General features: G+C 43.0%; 1 protein-coding gene across 3 annotated transcripts in view; it reads left to right on the top strand.

The window, feature by feature from the left end:
- The window catches only part of MDN1 (midasin AAA ATPase 1), a 157693-nt gene that overhangs the window by 88017 nt on the left and 47587 nt on the right, over positions 1-22089 (top strand). For all 3 annotated transcript variants that reach the window (XM_081250560.1, XM_081250562.1, XM_081250561.1), the window contains exons 45-63: positions 1106-1222; positions 2158-2366; positions 3369-3517; positions 3870-4081; positions 4466-4686; positions 5522-5635; positions 7298-7430; positions 8449-8564; positions 9341-9474; positions 12484-12641; positions 12863-12983; positions 13357-13567; positions 14283-14514; positions 15228-15354; positions 16029-16199; positions 18666-18880; positions 19253-19640; positions 20399-20508; positions 21133-21838. In XM_081250560.1, the coding sequence (XP_081106686.1) occupies positions 1106-1222; positions 2158-2366; positions 3369-3517; positions 3870-4081; positions 4466-4686; positions 5522-5635; positions 7298-7430; positions 8449-8564; positions 9341-9474; positions 12484-12641; positions 12863-12983; positions 13357-13567; positions 14283-14514; positions 15228-15354; positions 16029-16199; positions 18666-18880; positions 19253-19640; positions 20399-20508; positions 21133-21838 (3844 nt within the window). The remainder of the gene's footprint in view (positions 1-1105; positions 1223-2157; positions 2367-3368; positions 3518-3869; positions 4082-4465; positions 4687-5521; positions 5636-7297; positions 7431-8448; positions 8565-9340; positions 9475-12483; positions 12642-12862; positions 12984-13356; positions 13568-14282; positions 14515-15227; positions 15355-16028; positions 16200-18665; positions 18881-19252; positions 19641-20398; positions 20509-21132; positions 21839-22089) is intronic.

Genomic DNA, 22089 nt, shown 5'->3' with positions numbered 1-22089 from the left:
AACCCAGGTGGAAGTTCTGGTTTTGTTTTCCCTCCCTCCCTCCCTCCCTCCCTCCCTCTTCATTGGTGTGCGCAGGTGTTGTGGTGCACGGGCTTCTCATTGCCGTGGCTTCTCTTGTTGCGGAACACGGGCTCAGCAGTTGTGGCTCGCAGGCTCTAGAGCGCAGGCTCAGTAGTTGTGGCGCATGGGCTTAGTTGCTCTGCGGCATGTGGGATCTTCCCGGACCAGGGCTTGAATCCGTGTCCCCTGCATTGGCAGGCGAATTCTCAACCACTGCGCCACCAGGGAATTCCAGCTCTGGCATTTTTAATCCACTGTTTTCTTAGCTAGAAACACATCCTCAACTATATTCTATAGGCTTCTCCCAGTGGTGAACAATGGTACTTGGTTATTATCTACGATATTTTAGTTCTAGCAGATAGCTTTCCTTCCTTTTTTTTTTTTTTTGCCACACCACACAGTTTGTGGTATTTTAGCTTCCTGACCAGGGATTGAACCCCAGTCCACGGCAGTGAAAGCGCTGAGTCCTAACCACTGGACTGCCAGGGAATTCCCTGTTAGGGTCATTCTTAAGTACAGATTTTTGAAGTGGAGGGTCTGACACAGGGCAGACATTTAGTGAATGTGCATTCAGTGTGTACCACTTGATTCTAAAGTAAGGAAAAGGGCAAGTGTAAGACTACTCTGCCTGTACAGTGAGCGTAATACAGGTGAGGTGATGGGCTTCTCTACCTGGAGCATTTTCAGAATGTTTCGAGTTAAAATCCAGTTACCTTTAAATGAATTTGATAATATTGGGAAGTGGGGGAGAGGGAAGGGGAAAGAGAAGACAGTTTTATTAGTTCAGGGAACTTTCCATCATTTTCCTTAATTTATTCAACAAACATTTTGTATATTTACTGTGTATGAATCACTGGGCTGTGTGCCTTGGGGAGTGAAAACGGGAATTGATAGGAAAAGAGATCTTGGAAGAATCACAGTTCTGTACGGGGACGTGATCTGTGCTGAAAGGAAGACATGGGTCAGGCGCCGTGAGAGGCCTGAGCCACGGCAGTAGTCAGTGTGGCACGCCAGCCAGTCCCCCATTTGGATTCTCTCTGTGCAGCCCATCGGTGCTGGATCGTTTGAATGCTTTGCTGGAACCCGGAGGTGTCCTCACTGTTAGTGAGAGAGGAATCATCGATGGATCCACTCCCACCATAACACCAAATCCCAATTTCAGGTATTTATGCCTCTTAAGTTTGTGCCTCAGAATCTGACAGCCTTCCTGTCAGAGGTGACCATTCACTAGGGCCACCGTACGTATCGTATTTGTACACTCAGTCATGAACATGTTCGTACATTCATTGATTTAACAAATATTTACTGAGGCTCTGCCATTTGCCAGGTGCTGGTGTGCTTTGGGGGGCATAGCAGTAAATAAGAAAGATGAGGTCCCCGCCTTGGGCTGGTGGTGAAGGCTGGAAGCAGGGAGACCAGTTACAAGCCTTTTGCAGTTCAGGTGGGAGATGAGAGCTTAGCTGGGGCCGTCAGATCAGTGGGACTTGCTCATGGGCTTGGGTTAAGAAAAGGAGGAAGCGAAGATGGCATCTAAGGTTTTGGCTTGAGTAATTGGGTAAAGGGGTGCCATTCATTGAGGAAGGGGAGACTGGCAAAGGAGCAGGTCTGGTGTGGGGAGGGTTAGCAGCAATCAGCTGTTTAGCTTTGGAGGTAAGTGTGAGCTGTCAGATAACTAGATGCAGAAGTTGATGGACGTTGAATGTTACGAAGCTAAGTGTTTCTGGAGAATACACGGCTCCTTTTTCTTTTCTCTGTAGGTGAGTTAGAATAATGGATGAATTAGCACTGCCTGATGCGGGGAATATCTGAAAGTAAGAATTTTACGGTCCTCAGCACTAAAGGTGCACTGGATACACAGTACTTAGTTCCTTAGGAAAATAGGTTTAGAGAAACTGATTTGCTGTATTGATGCATTTTGGAACTAGAGGATAGAATGCAGATGTAAACAGCATCTGAACGTTGAGCTAGCAGTGTCTCTTTCGATGAGCTCCCTGAAGATGAGCCACATATGATTTGCCCTCACCAGTTGTTGCTGAGCTGCACTGTTGGTTGCACTGAGATTTTGATTTTTTTTCCTTTGAATTGCTATACTACTAGACTTTTTCTCTCAATGGATCCTGTGCATGGAGAAATATCCCGAGCTATGAGGAATCGTGGACTTGAAATCTACATTTCAGGAGAAGGGGATGGGAGCATCCCAGATGACCTGGATCTGAAAGCCCTACTGCACAGCCTTGGGTTGGTGGGGGGCAGTGTGTGTGACATCCTTTTGGCCTTGCACTCAGAGACCCGAAGTGCTGTTGTAGGTAAGGTGCTTGACTTCTAGGCCTCTGCAGGGTTTTCTCCCTCTGGAAATTCATGTTATTCCATTTGACTGCTAGTTCAGGGGTTCTTACATTTCGTGTCCATAGAAATAGAAATTACCAGGAAAGCCTGTTAATAATGTAGATGCGCTTGGTACCCTTCTTCCCCAAGAGGTTGGGTTCAGCAGGTCTGAGTGAGGACAGGAATCAGCACGTTACAGAAGCTTCCTGGGGAACTCTGCTGCACGCACTCAGAGAGCCACACTCAGGAGCACCTGTACTGCTTTTCACACTGAGATGGGTGACGTTTGTCCTGCAAATCTTCACGGCCATCATTGAATCTCTTGAAGGTTGAATAAAGAGGGAGCTTTGAGTTGTTTAAAACAGACAGGTGTTACTTCTTCTAAATGTCCAAATGTACAAGAAAGAGCAGTAATAATAACAATAATGGAAAAATAATGAAATGTTACTTATTAAGTAACTACTCTGTGTTAGGCGCAATGTTGGCTGCTAATTTAGTCTTCACATTAGTTCTGCAAGGTATATTTCCATTTTACAGAAAAGACTCAGAGAGGTAGATTAACTTGTCAACTCCAAACAGTTAATAATGACAGCTGGGATTTGAAAGCAGGTCTGTTGGATTTCAAAGCCCATGGTTCTTTTTGGCACCATGCTCATTTTGCCCCCTTCAGTGTGTGTCAGCTTTAGATCCAGGGGTCTGTGTGGCCAGGCTTTATCACATTAGTAAATGAGTCATGTAGTCACTTCTCCAAAAGGTACTGCTGACAGAGAAGGAGGGGAGGAGGGCGGAATAGGAGGCAAGGAATGTGAATGTCCCAAGTTCATTGTGTGCTAGTGACCCCTATGGTCCACTTGGAAGGCTTCCTAAAATAAGTATCTGGGTGGATTTGAGTGGAAGTTTGATGTGAAAGTGAAATTTGTCCCGTTTCATTAGAGATTTTTCAGAATCTGTTGCTCATGGATGGCACTATTTCTTCTTTATAGGTTCTCCAGCGTCCTCGTCGTCAACACTCATTCAGACAGCCTTACTCATTGTGCAATACCTACGGCGAGGGCTGAGCTTAGCCAGAGCCTTTTCTGAAGCATGCTGGGACACATATGTCCGCTCCCAGGCTTCATCAGCAAACCAGAAGGTACTGTGAAGTGTTTCACACAGCTTTCTACATTATAACGTTACAGGTAATAGGAGGAAACTTTATTGGTGGCAACTTTAATGACCTAAGAGAGCCATCTGCAGTTACACTCTAACAGAGATCTGGTATCCAGGCACTTTCCTGGAAAAGAGCGTAAATGTAAATATTCCTTGAAACTTGCCTCTCAGCAGAAAAAGTGAAATTTAGCTTGTAATGTTGGATATTGAGGAATGTGTCTGAGTGTTGTGAGAGGGTCACAAGGAGTCTAGAAAACTGCTGTTGCCCTACTAGTTTTGGGTAAGAGCACTTGTGTCTCGATGCCTGTACACCATGTGTTTTTATCTCCTACCAGCTTGTGCAGGCTTTACTGGAGAAACACGTTTGTTCTCTGCAAGCACATGAAACCTGGGGCAACTCCATTCTTGCCATGGGGCTGTGGCCAGATTCTCTGCCCTCGGCTCTCTCTGCTACGGAAGATTCTCATCTCTCTAAAGTCCGAGGCGATGGACAGATCTTAGCATATTGTCTCAACAGGCTGAGCATGAAAACGAGCAACTGGGCAAGGTTAGTGGAGCCTTGAGCTTCTGTGTCTCTTTGGCATCTTGACTTTTCCTCCCTCCCTCTCTTTCTTTCTTCCTTCCTTCCTCCCTCTCTCTCTTTCTTTCTCCCTCTCTCTTTTTTTGATGGTAATGGTCATGACCCAACATATTTGACCAGAATGTTATGTGGCCATTTTCCACACAGTTCCATTGTTTGTTGTGATATTGCTCCCTATTTATTATTTAGTATAGGTACGTGTTTTAATTGTCCCCCCTTGGAGGGGACTCATGTTTTCCCTGTTAACCTCTTCGATACATTAATTGTAAAGTTATTGTCTTGGTTCTTTGAAATACGAAATGAACATGGTTTAACCCTAGTACTAACTTTGCCTATTGCAATGAATTTCAGGATTCAGCCTCTTAGTTTGCCAGACTTAGAGAAAATTATGCAGTCCCCCCACCCGGAGAGCTTAAAATTCAATTCAGTTGAAATGGATACTTACTGGATCGATGAACCAGATGCTCTGGCTGTGGCTGTTAAATTGCTCATAGAAAGAGCAACCAATCAAGACTGGATGCTCAGAGTTAAATGGCTTTATCATTTAGCCAAGAATGTGCCACAGGGGCTTGGTGAGTAGAGAAACTTAATTTGTGTAATGAGGGAATTTAAGTACACTTACCCGGCTGTAGTAACTCCGCAGTTGTTTTACTCTCTGACTACACTTAAAATTACATCTGGGGAAGCTCCTAGCAGGACGTTTATGACTTAGCATTACTGCTTATATAGCTGTTAAAATATTAAGGAACACATCTGCCCTTAGATGTTCCCTGAGAGAAATTTTTTTTTTCCCCACGTAATCCTTAGCATTTCAGGATCCATCCAGCTTTCTATCAAATCCAGAAGGAAAATGTACTATATTATGTTACTTTTAAGTTTTTGAACATCCTGCTTTTTTTGCTGTACTTACTCTGCTGCACACGCATTCTATCTGGGAAAGGATGGCTTTTGGTAAATTTGCTTCCCATAAAAGTACATAAGATTCTAATCTTATTTTCGTTCCAGTGCTCTAAGTGGTCGTGCTTGATTTCTTTGTACTTTTTTCATTCCAAGAGAGGGAAAGGCAACAGTTAACAACATTGTACAGGTTGTAAAGTACAGGACTTGGAATTTGTTGGTAGAACTTGTTGACTAAAGTAATTGGGTTTACATGAGTCTGCTGCACGAGAACTTGTAGATAAGCCAGCGTATATGTATATTATTGTGTGGTACATGTGATGTCTAAACGTGTAGAGAAAAATTGTATAAATATTCGTATCTGCGGTGTCCTATGTGATAGCTACTAGCCACAGGTAGCCACTAAAATGTGACATGTGACATGGCTACTGTGACAGCAGCTATAGAACCGAAAGTTCAAATGGACGGCACTGCTTTAGATGCTAACATGTGCTTCTCCTTCCTCCACAGAGTCAGTACAGATTCATCTGGAAGCCAGTGCTGCATCTCTTAGGAATTTTTACTCAAATTCTCTCTCATCTGGGGTCAGTAGTGTCATCAAAATATTACAACCAAATGTAACAGGTACTGCACCTGACTTGATTTCTAGCTCTCAGCACTCTGGGAAACTTGTCCATTGCGTTCATGGGAAAAAGATCTGTTACAGCTCCCACTTGTAACAGTTTTTTCTAAAGAAGACTCAGGGTATCCAGATGCAAATTCTGCTGCTTTTTTTGAAATTGTGCATTTATTCTTCAGTTTCTGAAAGAGGATGATGACACACAATGTAGTGGGAAGAACACAGGAGTTGGAAGACTGGGCTCCAGTTCCAACTTGGCCACAAACTGGCTTGTTGATTTGGGGCCCATCATTCACACTTGCGGACTTTGTTTGAAAAATATGGGAATTAAATTCATTCTTCTGGGGTCCCTCTCACTTATGACTTTCTGTGATATACTAGTACTGTTAACAGAAACTGTGATCTATTTTGAGATGAAGGGGAAACAGTACAGGATCAGTTTCTTCAGAAAATAGAAAACCTTAATGATGAAGTTATAAAGCCTTAAATACAAAGTTACAAAACAAAATCATCATGATAAAAGGAGTAGCCATCTGAGCTATCTAATCAAGTGAGGTATTCAGAATTTCTCAATCTTTATCTGATGTTGATCAAAACATACTGTTACCCATTTGGTTTAGAAAAAAATATGTATGCACGATGCTTTTGTGCTAAACCTTATGTTTACATAATTATAATCTTACGTATACTTATAATTACCTCATGTACACTAAAGGTAATGGGCTAAATGGTTGAGCAGAAATCAAACAATAGAGAAAACTTGCGGCTGGACCTAATTATGGCTTTCCAATTATGAAGGAATTTTGGTCTTTGGGAACACAGTTCTAGACTAGAGTGGTAGGTTCCCTTTGTAGCAGACATGGCTTGCCCTCTGTTGGCACTCATTAGCTCGTCTTCCTTTTTCCTTTTCAGCTGTGTAGCTCTGGATTGTGTAGTCTTGCAGGACTTTGGGATATGGGCCCCCATGTGTACCTTGCTATTCACAATAGGCATTTGTTAGGCTGCTCTATGGTGGATGCCTTTAAAACTTGAAGTGCTCCACTGACCCATCCAGCTCAGCCACCATCAAATTAATGTTCCCATCGTTTTGTCTTACCTCTTCGCCGGGCTCGCAACCTCTGGAGCGGGGCAGAGTCTGATCGCTGCCGCTTTAGAGAAGAGATACTGAGCTTGAGCCAAGGGAGCAAGAGGTAGCAGCAGCACATCCTGTGCTTATAAAGCAGTGGTTTTTAGGGGGAAAAATCTTGAGTTGTATTTTGTACTGAAAGCAAATAATGAGATGTGTTCATTCGTTTTCTGCCATGTAAGTTCGTTTTTTTATGGTTAATGGCGAAAGATTGGCTAATTAAGCCCATGGATTCTTTTCCAACCAGAAGTGGGAGCTGAGCAAATGAATACATTTGTTGGAATGTTTATGCTCTAGCAGAGGTTACCTTTCTATCCTACGGTGGAATGAATTTTCAGGGCTAGAAGAAATTTTGCATTTAGAAAGGAAATAGCGTAAAAGCTGTTGAACCCTACTTTTCTACTACCATGGACTGAAACCATTTCCTTGGTCCCTCTCTTCCCCGGCAGGACTCAGTGGGATCAAAGTAAAACAATGAAAATCCTCAACTGAAATTTGCCAGGCAGGTTTCCAAAATTCTACCTTTTGTTTTTTAAACCAGATGAATATGTGATCCCTCTGGATCCCCGATGGAATATGCAGGCTTTGGACATCATTAGAAATTCGATGGACTTTGACCCACAACTGGACCAGCCTGAGCAGCTCTTTGCCCTTTTAGAGTCCATTGCAAACAAGTAGGTGAAGTCTACGGTTCTGGGTGCTGTTTGCCTCGCTGTACACTATGGCTTCACAGATTATACCTTTCCTAAGCTGTACTTGACAGTCTTATGTGTGTTTAATTTTCTGAACCTGAGAAGTGGTGGGTGTCAGACATGATTGCTTCGTCACCACCTCTCCTTCACTCTCCATGTGCAACAAAATCATTCTGACCCTGATGTCCAGGTGCCTGTGAATGTGACAGGTTCTTAATAATTTAATAGGGTGCTTTAATAAATACACTAGTGAAGCATTAGTGATGGGGTTTGTTTTATGGTTAATCTTTTATCATAGGATAGTTGTGTTTCCACTGTTTTCTGTGTGACTCCCAGCAGCTCCTTGCATTTTCATATGTCCTTTCCTCAGCCATCTGTCTGCCCCATCCAGTGTTGGAGATGTACGTACATAGTGACCTATAGTATAAATTTACATGATTGTTATATAAGTTGATCTTTCCTCACCTTTAATGTAATGACCGGTAATATTTTTTAATTGGCCATTAGTGTAATAGATTAAAAAAATAATTTTGTAATTGAGGTATAACGTGCATTACAGAAAAGTACAGTAATGATGATTATATATCGTTTTGATGACTTTTCACAAAGTGAACTCACTCATGCGATAATGTGGTAGCACCTCTGAGGCCCCCTGTCCCCCCTCCCAGCAACTCCCCCTTCCTCCTCCCCAGGTAACTTCTAGCACTGCAGGTTAATTGTGAGACGGCCAGTTTTAAGAGTTCACAGCACAGTTTGTCATGTCATGGCAGAGCAGCACAGTGGGGCTGGGTGGTCTACCTAGCCCTCTGTCTTCCTCCCCCCAGCTCAGTTGTCATCCCTCTTGCTGCCATCTGTCTAGTCCAGAATTTGCAGAGGCACGAGGGGAATGGCAGGTTGAAGGAGATTCATGTTCCAAGGGTTCTCAGGATTCAGCAGGTAGAGGCTGTAATAAGTATTATTAACCAATAACTATTTGTTATGTTATGGAATCTCATTTCAGGACAATCATATATCTTGATCGGGAAAAACGGATTTTTACGGAAGCAAATTTGGTTTCTGTTGGTGGCAAAAAGTTAAGAAATAGTGTTTTGAGAATGTCCTTTGAATTCCATAAAGGTAAGGACATTACCTTTACTTTCTTCAGTTATGCCTCTGACTGCATAATGTTGCTGAAGGTGAGAGGGATTCAGCAGCTGATGCCATGGTACTGATTCCTTTTGATTTGCTAGATCGAGTTTGAACATCTTCCCTTATTCAGTAGTTTTGACTAAGTGCTTTTTTACATGTCCTTGATCTCATTTACTTTTTATAGCAACCATGAGATAAGCCTCATGAGAGAGGAAAGGGAGGCACAGAGATGCTCAAGGTCACATCTCTAGCAAGTAGCAGAGCCAGAACTTGAAACTTGTTCTGTTGGCTCAAAAGTATGAGCTCATAAGCATTTGGTTATAGGTTCTTTCTTCCTCCCTCCTCTTTTTCTAAATTGAAAAGATAACGGTATTTCTTGGAAAATATTCAAACTATATAGAAGCATAAAAATGGAAAAAGTCTTCTCTCGCAGCAGCTACTGTTAATAGTATCTTTGTTTATATCTTCTCAGATCTGTCTGTATTATCTATCCATCCAGTCATATACACACTTAGAATTCGTATTTAAACAATTTTGTATTTAAACAAATGCTTTTTTTAAAATTAAGCCGTTATGAACATCTCTAGGTATGCACGACGAACTTGCTAATTTAATAATAGACAAAGATCTGCTTTCAGTTTTGACGTTTCAAATTGACCCTTGTACTGAGAATTACATTCAGTTGTAGATTACTGTTGATTTTGAAAATGTCCAGAGATTTAAATCTGATCGAATGCTCTTATTTTGTTTATACCAACTCTAAGATCCAGAGGGCTATCACAGCTGGCCCCACGAAATCGTGGTCAATCTTGCTGCCTTTTTTGAACTTTGTGATGCACTAATCCTGCTCTGGGTACAGTCCTCCCAGGGGCTGGTGTCTGATGCCAGTGTTAGTGAGGTAAGAAGATGTACCTGTTTTGATCTTAAGCAACATATTTCTTGGCACAAAGATTCTTAGGGGCGAGACCAACTTCAGTGTTGTTACATGTACAATATTATTTGAGAAGTTGTTAAGAATTTAAAAAGATAACATATTTTAAAGCTTTATGGGGTTATAACTGACATATAGTACGTCGCATATAAAGTGTACAGTTTTGTATGTTTGACACGTGTACACCCGTGATACCATTACCACAGTCCTGACAGTGAACAACCTGTCCATCACCCTCAGACCTTTTCCTCTTGTTCTTTTGTTTTCTCTTTTTTCCTGCCCCCCACCTCCAACCAGGTATCCACTGATCTGCTTTCTGTTACTGTAGCTCAGTTGTGTTTTCTAGTATTTTATATTGTTCTTTTTTATCTGGCTACTTTCACTTAAAATCATTTTGAGGACTTCCCTGGTGGTCCAGTGGTTAAGACTCAACACTTCCAAAGTAGGGGGCACAGGTTCGGTTCGATCCCTGGTCAGGGGACTAAGATCCCATATGCCGCGTGGTGCAGCCAAAAAAATAAAAATAAAATAAAAATGAAAAAAAATATTTAAAAACATCATTATTTTGAGATGCATCCATGTTGTTTTGTGTCTCAAGGATTCATTCCTTCTTATTGCCGAGTAATAGTCCGCTGCATGTATGTCCTACATCTTCTTCCTCCACTCACCTGCTGATAAACAGCAGAATCTTAACAGTTATATTTTAATTCACTTGATCCTTCTTAGACATGATTGTCACATATGGACTAAATTGGGCTTGAATCCAGATTATTCGAGTAATTCTGGTTAAGCTAGAATTGTAGATCTTAAACTTTTTAAAAAGTCTCAAGACCGCCCCCCCACTATGGTCATAAAAGTTACCAAAACCCTCAAAGAACTTTTGTTTATGTGTTTACATGTATCAATATTTACTTTATTAGGAAATAAATCTGAGAAATGTAAAAAATATTTATTAATATGTTTAAGAAACACAGTAACAAATTCATTTCATGGTAATATGAATAACATTTTTAATGAAAAACAACTATTTTCCAAAACAAAAATTAAGAGGAGTGGAACCCTTTTACATTTCTGCAAGTCTCTTTAATGTCTGGCTTAACAGAAGAAACCTGGATTCTCACACCTGCTTCTGCATTCGGTCTCTTACAGTATGTTGTATGGGTTGAAGTTTGTGAAGAAAAACTGGCCTCTAATTTCATGTGGCTAAGAGATTGGAAAGGGAGGAGTATTTAATAAACATTTCACATAACTGTGATATTCTTCTTTGATTCTGTACCACAGGTTGACAAGTGTTAGTTTTGCAAAGGTTACTTGTAATGTGGAATCTGAAAAAGTATCACTGATCTTGTCATGCGTTAAAATCCGTTGGCCTGGCTTGCACTTTGGATGGACTTTTAGCCTTGCATGTATGTTCTCATGCACTGGTAATTTGAAAAGTATTGTTCAGTGAGTTATCAGATCTTCCAAACGTTGACACATTACATTTTTCAATATAGATAAATTTAAAAAGTTTAAAAAGTCACACTCATGAAAAATTACCACAGAAAGTTACCTCATGAAAAATTACCACAGAAAGTTACCTCATGAAAAAAATCTGTAAGTACTGGGAAGTTGTCAAGCTCTTAGTTTTTCAAAGTTCTAGGTTTTACTTGAAGGTTCAAATTCTATCATCAGCAACAAATACTCTCCTGTTTTTCTTGAACTGACAGGTTGACTTCCTTCATTTTCCACACAGTGTTTGCCAGACACCCAATCACAGTTTGTCCCCTCCACCCCTCACCCTGTTTTTGGTACCATCAGTGCAAACGTCAACATAGTGAAAAAGGCAAATAACGTGACATTATTATGAAAACAGCTTTGACATCATAAAACCTAAAAGGAATCACTAATCTTGAGACTACTGTAAAAATACATAATTAGAAGGACAGCTAAGTTGGAGACTCAAAATACCTGATCTGCGTTAAGAAGCTACATTAATGAAAACAGTAGTTATTTTCATAAGGATAGACATATAGACCAGTGAAACAAAAAAAGAGACTTCAGAAATAGACCCTCTTATATGGTCAGTGAAGTTTTGGGGCAGGGGGGCAAATATGCAAAGGTAATTTAATGGGGAAAACAGTTCATTCAGCAAATGGTGATGGAAAAACTAGATATCCATATAATATAAAAATGAGCCTTTACGTGCTACCTTACATCATATAGAAAAGTTACCTCAAAATGGATCGTAGACCTATGTATAAAAGCTAAGATTATGAACCTCTAAAAGAAAACATAGAAAATCTTCACAGCTTGAGGATAGGCAAAGATTTCAGGGCATTCTTCATAAAAGAAAAAAATTGATGAACTCAATTTTGTCAAAATAAAGAACTTAATAGCTTTAAGAAAAGGAAAACACTGGGAGACACTGTTGATAAATCACATGTAAATTTTATAGACAAATAATAAGACAGCCCAGTTTTTAAAAATGAACAAGAGAATTTGAATAGATGCTTCTCAGAAGATAAATGAATGCCCAATGAGAACTTGGAAAAATTGCAACATCATTAGTTACCAAGGAAATGTAAATTAAAACCACAGTGTGGTGCCACCCACCAGAATGGCTAAAATTAAAATGGTCAACTGTAGCAAGTATTGGCAAGGAAGTGGAACAAACTGAAACCCACCTACACTGCTGGATGGGATACAAAATAGTGCAGCTGCTTTGTCAAGCAGGTTGGTTGGCGGTTTCTTATAACATTGAGTGGACACTTACCACATGACCCACTAATTCCATTTTCTCTGTTAACTGAACTTCAGATAATAGGAGGAAAGAGCTTTGCCTTCTCTGACTGCCTTAATATCCCTAAAAATACTCCAGTCGGATGCTAGATCTTTAACGTGTGTATGTTGACTATTGATTAATGATTGAAGTCAGTGTTTTGTGTCCTTCACTGGGAGATGTTTGTGAGCAGTTATGGTTTACTTTGTTTTTAGGTCTTGGGTTCTGTGCGGTGGCGGGACCGGTTCTGGACCGTGGCCGATACCGTAAAAGTGGATGCACCAGGCCTGGCCTTGCTTGCCCTTCACTGGCACTGGGTTTTAAAACATTTGGTTCGTCAGATCCCCCAACTCCTGATGAACCACGAAGACAAGTAAGCGTCATATTCAGAGTAACAACGTCAGTATCTACAGTATTGATGTTAAAGGGAGGAGGGTTAGGAATTGAAATGTGCTTCTTCTTGGCTTTACTTTGGTTTGTCCCCTTGGCCTGTTGGTGAACGTAAATCAAATATAAAATGTGAGTGATGTTCTTACCATCCAGCATTTCCCCCTTTCCTTACTTCCCTTCTGCCCTTTATCTCCTTTGTTGAAGATATTACAAAGAGGTTCAGACCGTCTCAGAACATATTCAGAGTTGCTTGGAGAGCCCAACTGGTGGATTCACGGGTATAAAGAAGTTACAGAAGTTTCTGGGACGACCGTTTCCTTTTAAGGTATGACTTGGAAGCATGTAGTAAACACAAAGATTTGACCTCTTTGGAAGCTCTCCTGGAAAACGTGGGGACTGCCATTCAACTATACTCAGCCTTGCTTGCAAAGCTTAATTCTTAAATGTTCAATGAGTACTATTAACTGACCTGTTAAATGTTATCATTTTACTTCTTCTTGAGACTTTTAAGGCTGAGTAGACTTTTAACTTTATGGCTGTGAATGTGAATATCCTGAGATCTACAGGAGTAAACCAGCTTTATGTTTTATAGAATCATTCAGGAAATATTTAAAACATGTTTTTCAGCCACGAATAGGCTGCTAAAAAGCACTGCTCTTCTCCTCTGTAATAGGCTCTCCTGGGTTTTATTGTTTCAGGACAAGCTGGTGGTGGAGTGTTTTTCACAGCTGAAGGTCTTTAACAAAGCCCTTGCCATCAGAGAACGGATGCCTGCCCTTGGGGAGAGTGGATGGTGGGAAGACATTAGTCGGCTCCAACTGGCTGCTTCTGAATGGACATTAAAGAAAAGTCTCCTACGGGCCTGGGGGTTGGTGCTCAGAGCTAATACTCTGGAAGATGTCAACCCAGGTAACATGCTCTGGAGTTTGGCTAGCTGACAGATGTTGTAAGCATATCCTCTGCTTTGCAGCCAATAAGTTTTATTAATTAATTTATTTATTTGCAGCCAGTACGTTTTTTAAAGTTTTCCCTTAGATATTCTCCTTTTATTTATTTATTTATTCCCTGTATACTATACCGACCACTAAATAAGTATCAGGCATGGGGCTAAACTTTTTTTTTTTTTTAATTTTTTTGGCCACACCACGCAGCTTGTGGGATCCTCGTTCCCCGACCAGGGATCATACCTAGATCCACGGCACCCAAGTCTTAACCCCTGGACTGCCAGGGAATTCCCTAAACTTTACATATATTATTTAATTCTGTCATTGGAATTGTGCAGGTATTAATAGCATTATTTAACACAGCGGTCCCCAACCTTTTTGGCACCAGGGACCGGTTTCGTGGAAGAGAGTTTTTCCATGGATGGGTCGGGGGTGGCTCAGGCGGCGATGGGGAGCGATGGGGAGTGGCAGATGAAGCTTCGCTCGCTCGCCCCACTGCTCACCTACTGCTGTGCGGCCCAGGTCCTAACAGTCTGCGGACCGGGGGTTGGGGACCCCTGTATTAACACATGAGACACTCACGCTCAGGTGAAGTTGAACTCAGGTTAAGCTAATGGTCATGTGACTGGCTGTTGGGAATCTGAGCCTGACCACTGACCACTGTGTGTCTTTTTGTCCAGGTGAATTGAAGAGTCTTGTGAATGCTCAGTGTTCAGAACTAAAAGCCAAAGGAATTTCACTTGGTTTTCTGGAGAAAAAGCACAGTGAAGCTTCCTCCCTGTCACAGCCAGGCTTTACCTCCTTAATCCAACTCACCAGGAGTGTTCAGCTCTGGCCTGCAATGGAGTACCTGGCTATGCTTTGGCAGTACAGAGTCACAGCGGATTTTATGACACAGGCTTGCCTGAGAAGGTGAGCCGTCCTTCAGTTTTTTTCCTTTGGGGGCACTTATTTTCTTGCAAGGTTATTCCGTGTATCCTACATGTAAAACAAAGCACAGCGTTGTCTTGAGGGGGCATAGTTGCTGAAGCAGAGGGAGGTCATTTGCCACTTTGGAAAGCCAAAACTTCTTGAAGATTCCTTGCCTGTTTTGACTCCACTTCTAAAAGTTACTAGGTGTGGGACTTCCCTGGTGGCACAATGGTTAAGAATCTGCCTGCCAATGCAGGGGACACAGGTTTGAACCCTGGTCCGGGAAGATCCCACATGCCGCGGAGCAACTAAGCCCGTGCGCCACAACTACTGAGCCCACACACCACAACTACTGAAAACCGCACCTCTAGAGCCTGTGCTCTGCAACAAGAGAAGCCACTGCAGTAAGTCCACACGCCGCAACGAAGAGTAGCCCCCGCTCGCCGCAACTAGAGAAAGCCCGCGCACAGCAATGAAGACCCAACAGAGCCAAAAATAAATAAATTAATTAATTAAATTTATATGAATGAATGAATGAATGAATGTATGTATGTTACTAGGTGTTTTTCCAGTAGAATTATGTGCTCATTTTTAAATAAATGTACTCGGAAGTCCTGTGTGTTCCATCTTCCCTTACATAGCAGTTAGCAGTTTTCTAGCAGCTCATTGAAAGCCTACAGCCCACTCTCTCTTCCTCTTTATTTTTGGAGCAGGTCCAGCAAAAACCAGCAACCCCATATAGAGGAGGAGCTAAGTCATCACATCACATTTTGTCTTAAGCACACACCAGTTGCTCCTCAAGAGCTTCGAGACCTTTGGTCCTTAGTGTACCATCAAAAGGTAAAAACCGAAATCAAGATCAGAAAACCTCCTTTACACTATGAGCTGATTAGATTTTCTCTGGCAGACTGATTGCAGAACATTTATTTATTTAATCTCAAAAACTGCATGTTGTAAAACTCTAGTCTTATCTGAATTAAGTTTCAAAGGGGAGAACTTTGAATGTTCTTTGGCAGTAATTTCCTTGGTATTTCTCTACTCTTATCACAGATTCATTTCATTTGGTTTCCAGTTAAATGAGGCTAAAATATTTGCTTATTTTTATTTTACTTGCTCAAAAATGTATTGTCAGAGTGTTTTTTACCCTTCCACAAGAGTAACTATTAAATGTGAATAGTGGTAAACTGTAGTTAATGTAACTTCATTAGTACAACCTTAAATTTTTTTGATAATGTTTTATTCATTTATTTATTTTGATCACGTAATTGTGTGATTATTTTAATTAAGTTTTCTCATGCACTCTTATAAAGTCGGATCTTATGTTTTATAAAATTATAAATAGCTTAAGTGACTTGACCAAGACAACTGGGGTGGCAGAAAACCAGGAACATTAGGATTAATAATCTTTAAACCCATGTTAGTTTTAGATGAGTCTTACAAGACAGAGAGACCGTATAACGATTCATGGAACCTTTCTCAAATACTCTTTTATCTAATTATTCCTTTATCTCTAGATGTCTACTGAAGAAAGGATCTCTTTGTGGTCCGAGTTATTTAATTCCACGTTTACATCTTTCTGGAGCAGTACCGTGACCACAAATCCAGAATACTGGCTAACATGGAGCCCTCTGCCCGGTGTGCAGCAGAGGGAGACACCCAAGTCCCTTCTGGACCCCACGTTAAAGGTTTGTTGTCATAAAATTATAAAAATGTTTGATGATAGTAGAAGAAACTTCTCAGTGGATCTAGCAATGAACATTTATTCCTAGGGTAGAGCACTGACTAAGTGATTGCAATACTTTATTTTCTGTAGGATATTAATAAGTGTACCTTCAAAAAAGATATTCCATCTTAAATGATTTGGGAAATCCTGAATTAATGTAAGCACAATTTCCTTTAAAAAGTCTTTAATTTCTTTTCTAATTGAAGTATTTTTTCTAATTATAAGATTTTAAACAGTACAGAAACATGTAGATATGTGTGCATATGTGTGTGTGTGTATATATATATGTGCATACACATATATACATACACAATATGTATACATGTGTATTTATATACATATATAATGTAGAATTCACTGGCAATAACCACTCTTTGCTCTGTATCCTTCTGTTAACATGTATTTTTATATTAAATACATATGTAAACAAAAACAAGGCCACCTTCTTGGTTCACATGATATGTCGTGGAAATTTGCACCTGTCATTCCAGCTTATTCTTTTTAAGGTATTCCACTGTACTAATGTGCTGGAATGCATTTAATCACTTTCTTCTTTTTTTTTTTTTTTTTTGTGGTACGCGGGCCTGTCACTGCTGTGGCCTCTCCCGTTGTGGAGCACAGGCTCCGGACGCGCAGGCTCAGCGGCCATGGCTCACGGGCCCAGCCGCTCCGTGGCATGTGGGATCTTCCCGGACCGGGGCACAAACCCGTGTCCCCTGCATCGGCAGGCAGACTCTCAACCACTGCGCCACAGGGAAACCCTCGTTTTTTCACTTTTTAAACCTGCAAGGAGACAGTGAAGAGGGAGAACATGAAGTCAGGATGACCACGGCGGACTTGGGACTAGAGCATGTTTCACTTATCATATATCCTGTGTTTCCGTATCTTTGCCCCACTAGGTGTTATTAACACTTTAAATTATTGCCAGTCATACAATTTTTTAAAAAATCTCATTTTGATATGTATTCCTTTGATTATTATTCAGGTTGAATGTCTTTACATATGTATATTGATTGCTTTTATTTCTTTCTCTGAATTCTCCAGTCATGTTTATCGCTCATTTTGTTTAAAAAAAAAAAAAGTCATTAGTCATCATTTTATTATTGAAGATCTCTTTATGTATTATGGATATTAAACCTTTACCCAACATATATTTGGAAATACATTTATAGTGTTCTGTTGTCTCTCAAGTTTGAAGATGTTTTCTTATATCACAGAAGTTTTATAATGTTTTCTTTTCAAATATGCCGGTCCCTTTCTACTTTCTGGCTTTGGTATCATGCTTTTTAAATAAGTCTTCCTTCATTACCCAGAGAGTTAAAAAAATTTTTTTGTCTTTTTTTTTTTTTTTCCCGGCTGCGTTGGGTCTTCATTGCTGCATGTGGGCTTTCTCTAGTTGTGCGAGCGGGGGCTACTCTTCACTGCGGTACGCGGGCTTCTCATTGCGGTGGCTTCCCTGGTTGTGGAACATGGGCTCTAGGAGCACAGGCTTCAGTAGTTGTGGCTCACGAGCTCTAGAGTACAGGCTCAGTAGTTGTGGCACACGGGCTTAGTTGCTCTGCGGCATGTGGGATCTTCCCGGACCTGGGCTTGAACCCATGTCCCCTGCATTGGCAGGCGGATTCTTATCCACTGCGCTACCAGGGAAGCCCTCATATTTTCTGTTTTTGTTTTTGTTTCATGTTTACATCAGTCTCATCTGGATATCTTGTTTTGTGAGGTGGGGATGCAAATTTTTTATTTAATACAAACAAGCATATCCAAAAGCAGTATTAGCAACACCAGTTTTGACTAGTTCATCCTTTCCATCTCTTTTGAAATGGCCATCTCTGTCATAACACCTTTTTCCCACGATGTTCATGGATTTATTTTTGGACTCAGTCCTGTTCCATTGCTGTATCAAGATTGATTTCTTTAGTGTAAAACATCTCTCAAAGCTTTTAGTGTTAAACCTTACGGGTCCCCAAGAGTTGCACAGAGTCAGGTTTGCTCTCGTGTATTTGACCCGCTAACCCTTTGTTCGTGGACAGCTGTTCCTGTGTCCCAGGTTAACAGTCCAGGGAGACAGGCTTGTCCCTGGCTCTTCTATTTGTCTTCCAACTCCTTCCCGTGCCTCCACGTCTCACCTTCCTGCCCCAACTCTGCTGCACGACTGGTCTTCCTGATGCCCAGGTTTGAGGGCTTTTCTTCTGCGACTAAAGCCCCCCACGGCTCCTCGTTCGTAGAGAATGGAGTCCTTCAAAGGCCCACTGCACCCGACCCTGTTCTGCCCTTCTGGTCCTGTCTCAGGCTGATGTTTACCTGTTCCTAGCAACCGGAATCTCCTTTTAAAATTTCTTTCTTTCCTCTAAGGTGCCCCAGTGCCGCTTGTTGAAACCCTTTTTTTTTTTATTTCTAAAAGTTAACATGACTCCTCTCCCCTTATCAGGGTCCTGGAAGTCTCAGTAGAGCCGTGTTCTCCAAGTGCTGCTTTGAAGTCTTGACCAGCAGCTACAGAGCAAGTCCCTGGGATGTGAGCGGCCTCCCCATCCTGTCCTCCTCACATGTCACCCTGGGGGAGTGGGTTGAGAGATCACAGCAGCTCCAGGACATGAGCTCGGTGCTTTGGACCAACATGGCTGTCCCTTCCGTAGCAGAGTTCAGGTATTCCCTCCCCCAGGTAGACGGTACAGCTCCCGTCTTTCCTCCAGAGCATGTAGTGGGGACCTCAGTCAGAACTTTCTCCGATAGTGGCTAGTTCCGGTGGGTGGAGGAAGGGTGTTTTCTGGCTGGATGAGCAGGTTTTCAGTCCATGACAGAGACTGCTGTGAGCTGGCCAGCCACTCTGTCAGCTGTGAGTATATTGTGATCAAGAAGGTGGTACTTAGAAAACCATATCAGATTTAGTGAGAATAGAAATTGACCTCTAGGTGTAGGCAGTGCAGTCTGTCTTGTCATTTTCTGGAAGAACAGTAGCATGAGAAAGGAATGGTGGTCGCTTGACGCAGACCCTTAAGTGCTTCCCTGTCCCCACAGACGCACGGATTCCCAGCTCCAGCGGCTGGTGCTGTGCCGGCACTTGGCTGGCCTGGCAGAGCTGCTCCCCGAGCCCCGGCGGCAGGAGTATGTGCAGAACTGTGAGCAGCTGCTGCCTGGGGACAGCCAGGCATGCCAGCGTGTGGGCCAGACTCTCGGCGACATGGCCGGGCACGAGATGCTGCCCAAGGAGCTGCTGTGCCTTTTGCTCACCTCCCTGCGCCACTTGTTTGGGGAGGGGGAGGGTAAGCGGGACCTGCCTGAGCCAGCCCTCCGTGGGAGCCTGTGGGTGAGCCTGGGCCTGCTCCAGATCCAGACCTGGCTTCCCCAGGCACGCTTCGACCCCGCCGTGAAGAGGGAGTACAAGCTCAAGTACGCCAAGGAAGAGGTATGGAGGGAGGGTTTGGAGCGCGGGCTGCATCCCTGACTGGCTGGCTTTGCTTAGTATATTACTCCTTTCTCTCCCTATGGTTGCTCAGAGCACAGAGGGATGATTTTACATAAGCTTCCCTGTGACATCCCAGGAGTGTGTTCTGAAGACTGTGTTCTCCTCTTTGCGGGTTCCTCTGAGTAGGTTCAGACACCGGGAGGGGCCATTCTGATGTGTCTGCTGATAGGCTGCCCTGGGCAGAGGGCATAACAGGAGAACACTAGTGGTATCCCTCCCTATCCAGATCCCTCTGCCTAAAGCAAGTTGTGGATATATGGATTTGGGTAACTTCTTTAGACAGGGTATAGCATTCCTTAGGTTTTGAACTTTGGGTGTGTGTTATCCAAAACTCAGGAAGTAGGTAGATTCGGATAATGTGGTGTATCTCTTGCTATTTGAACTTCCAACCAAACTCGGGAACTGAATACATTAAGATAGTGATACTCTAGTTCTATATTTTGAAGAAGGAAAATTATGTTAGTTGGGGTGATGACCAGACTGCTGTAGCAGAGACTTAGAAGTTCGTTGGCATAAATGAGATAGTGTCTTTTCACCTGACAGCTCTGAGGTGAGTGGTCCAGGTTAGTAGAACAGAAACCCCTGCCCTTGGGTCATTCAGGTTCCTTCCATCCAGGGAGCGACCCTCCCCCCGGGGCTTTGTCTCTGCGGCCTGGTCCTAGCTGGGCACAGCACACCAGTCTCTCCTCTTCCGCTAGTTACAACAGCTGCAGTGTGAGTGGAAGACCCGGAGCCTCTCATCCCAGCTGCAGACCGGAAGAGGCCTGGAGGATGAAGTCGTCCTCGGTCACTCTCATCCTCACGTCAGGTAACACCGTAGTGATTATTCCAGTTGGGGGTTATTGGCTTGAATATTCTTTTTAAAAAGACATTTTTTAGTATAATTACATTGTTAAGCTGAGGTTATGATCTACATCTCTGAACTACGTTAGCAGGTAGATCCCAAAGCCATGGTTATAATCAGGAAAAATACATACTCTGTGAAAGGAGGAGGAGGACTCACATGGGGCCAGAAGGGTTGAAAGCAGAGCTTATTCTCAATGTGGAAGGAGTGGGCTGCGATGACGTGCACTGTGGAGGTCTGTTACCTTAGGAAATACTGTTCAGTAGTGGGTTCTGAGTTCCAGTCCTGTCCCTGACCTTTGGCTTTAAACCTTGGGTAGACCACTCCATACCTTAAACCTCAGTGCCGTATTTGTAAAAGGAAGATAATAGTGCCCACTTCAATGAGACGTGCCTCCGAGATGCTCGACGACACGTTTTGCACATGGTAAATGCCTGTGTATGTATTATCCATTTGCATTATAATGGTCCATATATCATTTTATGCCTCAGTAGCTGAAATGTCTTCCTTCTGTTTTCCTGAGGCTCAGTCTAGATTTGCTGCTTTGCTTCTGACAGAATTTGCATATTGTGTTTAATTTGCCTTTAGGTTGCTTCGCCAGAGAATTGATCAGCTGGAGAACTTAATCTGTAGCCTGTCCAAGAAGCAGGCCTTCAGGCCCCCGTTGCCTGCGTATGAGTCCCTGGTACAGGAGGTCCACCACTATGTCACCAGCATTGCCAAGGCCTCTGCTGTTCAGGACCTGCTCACTCGGCTCCTGCAGGCCCTCCACACGGACGGACCTCGGGCTGCCCAGATGGCCCAGAACCTTCTGAAGGAGGAGGCCTCTTGGCAGCAGTCACACCACCAGTTCCGGAGGCGGCTGGCAGAGGAGTTCGCCCTTTACCCAGACGCAGCGGCCCCGCTGCAGGCATCTGTCCTGCAGCTGCAGCACGGCATGCGGCTGGTGGCGTGCGAGGTCCACGCCTCACTCCATGGTGGCGTGCTCTGCGCACACAGGCTGGGTGCCCTGGCCACATCCCTGTTGGCTTTCCCATCAGTGGGCCCCACCTTCCCCACCTACTATGCTCACGCAGATGCTTTGTGCTCGGTGAAGTCGGAGGAGGTCCTGCGAGGCCTTGGGAAGCTGCTCCTTAAGCGCCTGGGAGGAAAGGAGCTGGAGGGCAAGAGCCAGAGGCCCTGCCCCACCCAAGAACAGCTGCTGCTGAACTCCCTCCTGTACCTGCGCTCCCATGTGCTGTGCAAGGGAGAGCTGGACCAGCAGGCCCTGCAGCTCTTCAGACATGTGTGTCAGGTAAGCCCTCCTCCTGACGGGAGCTGGGGACACGAGCAGGGCGCCTGCAGGACACTAGCAGTGCCCGGTGTAGGTGAGACTGTGGGTAGGCACTGGGGATCTAGTGTCTGCTACTTGGCTTTTTCCCGTTTAACTGTCAGGTTTAGGGGCCTTTGTCAATTTTTAAGAGATTAAAAAACATTAGTGTTGTTAGCCCTTTGTGCCTGATACACACTGCAAATATTCTCCCCTTTTTTATTGGTTGTTTGACT

Source organism: Mesoplodon bidens (genome assembly GCF_964165515.1).
Source record: "Mesoplodon bidens genome assembly, chromosome: 12".
Taxonomy (NCBI): domain Eukaryota; kingdom Metazoa; phylum Chordata; class Mammalia; order Artiodactyla; family Ziphiidae; genus Mesoplodon; species Mesoplodon bidens.
Note: the sequence above shows the minus strand (reverse complement) of the source record. Positions and strands in the feature narration are given on the sequence as shown.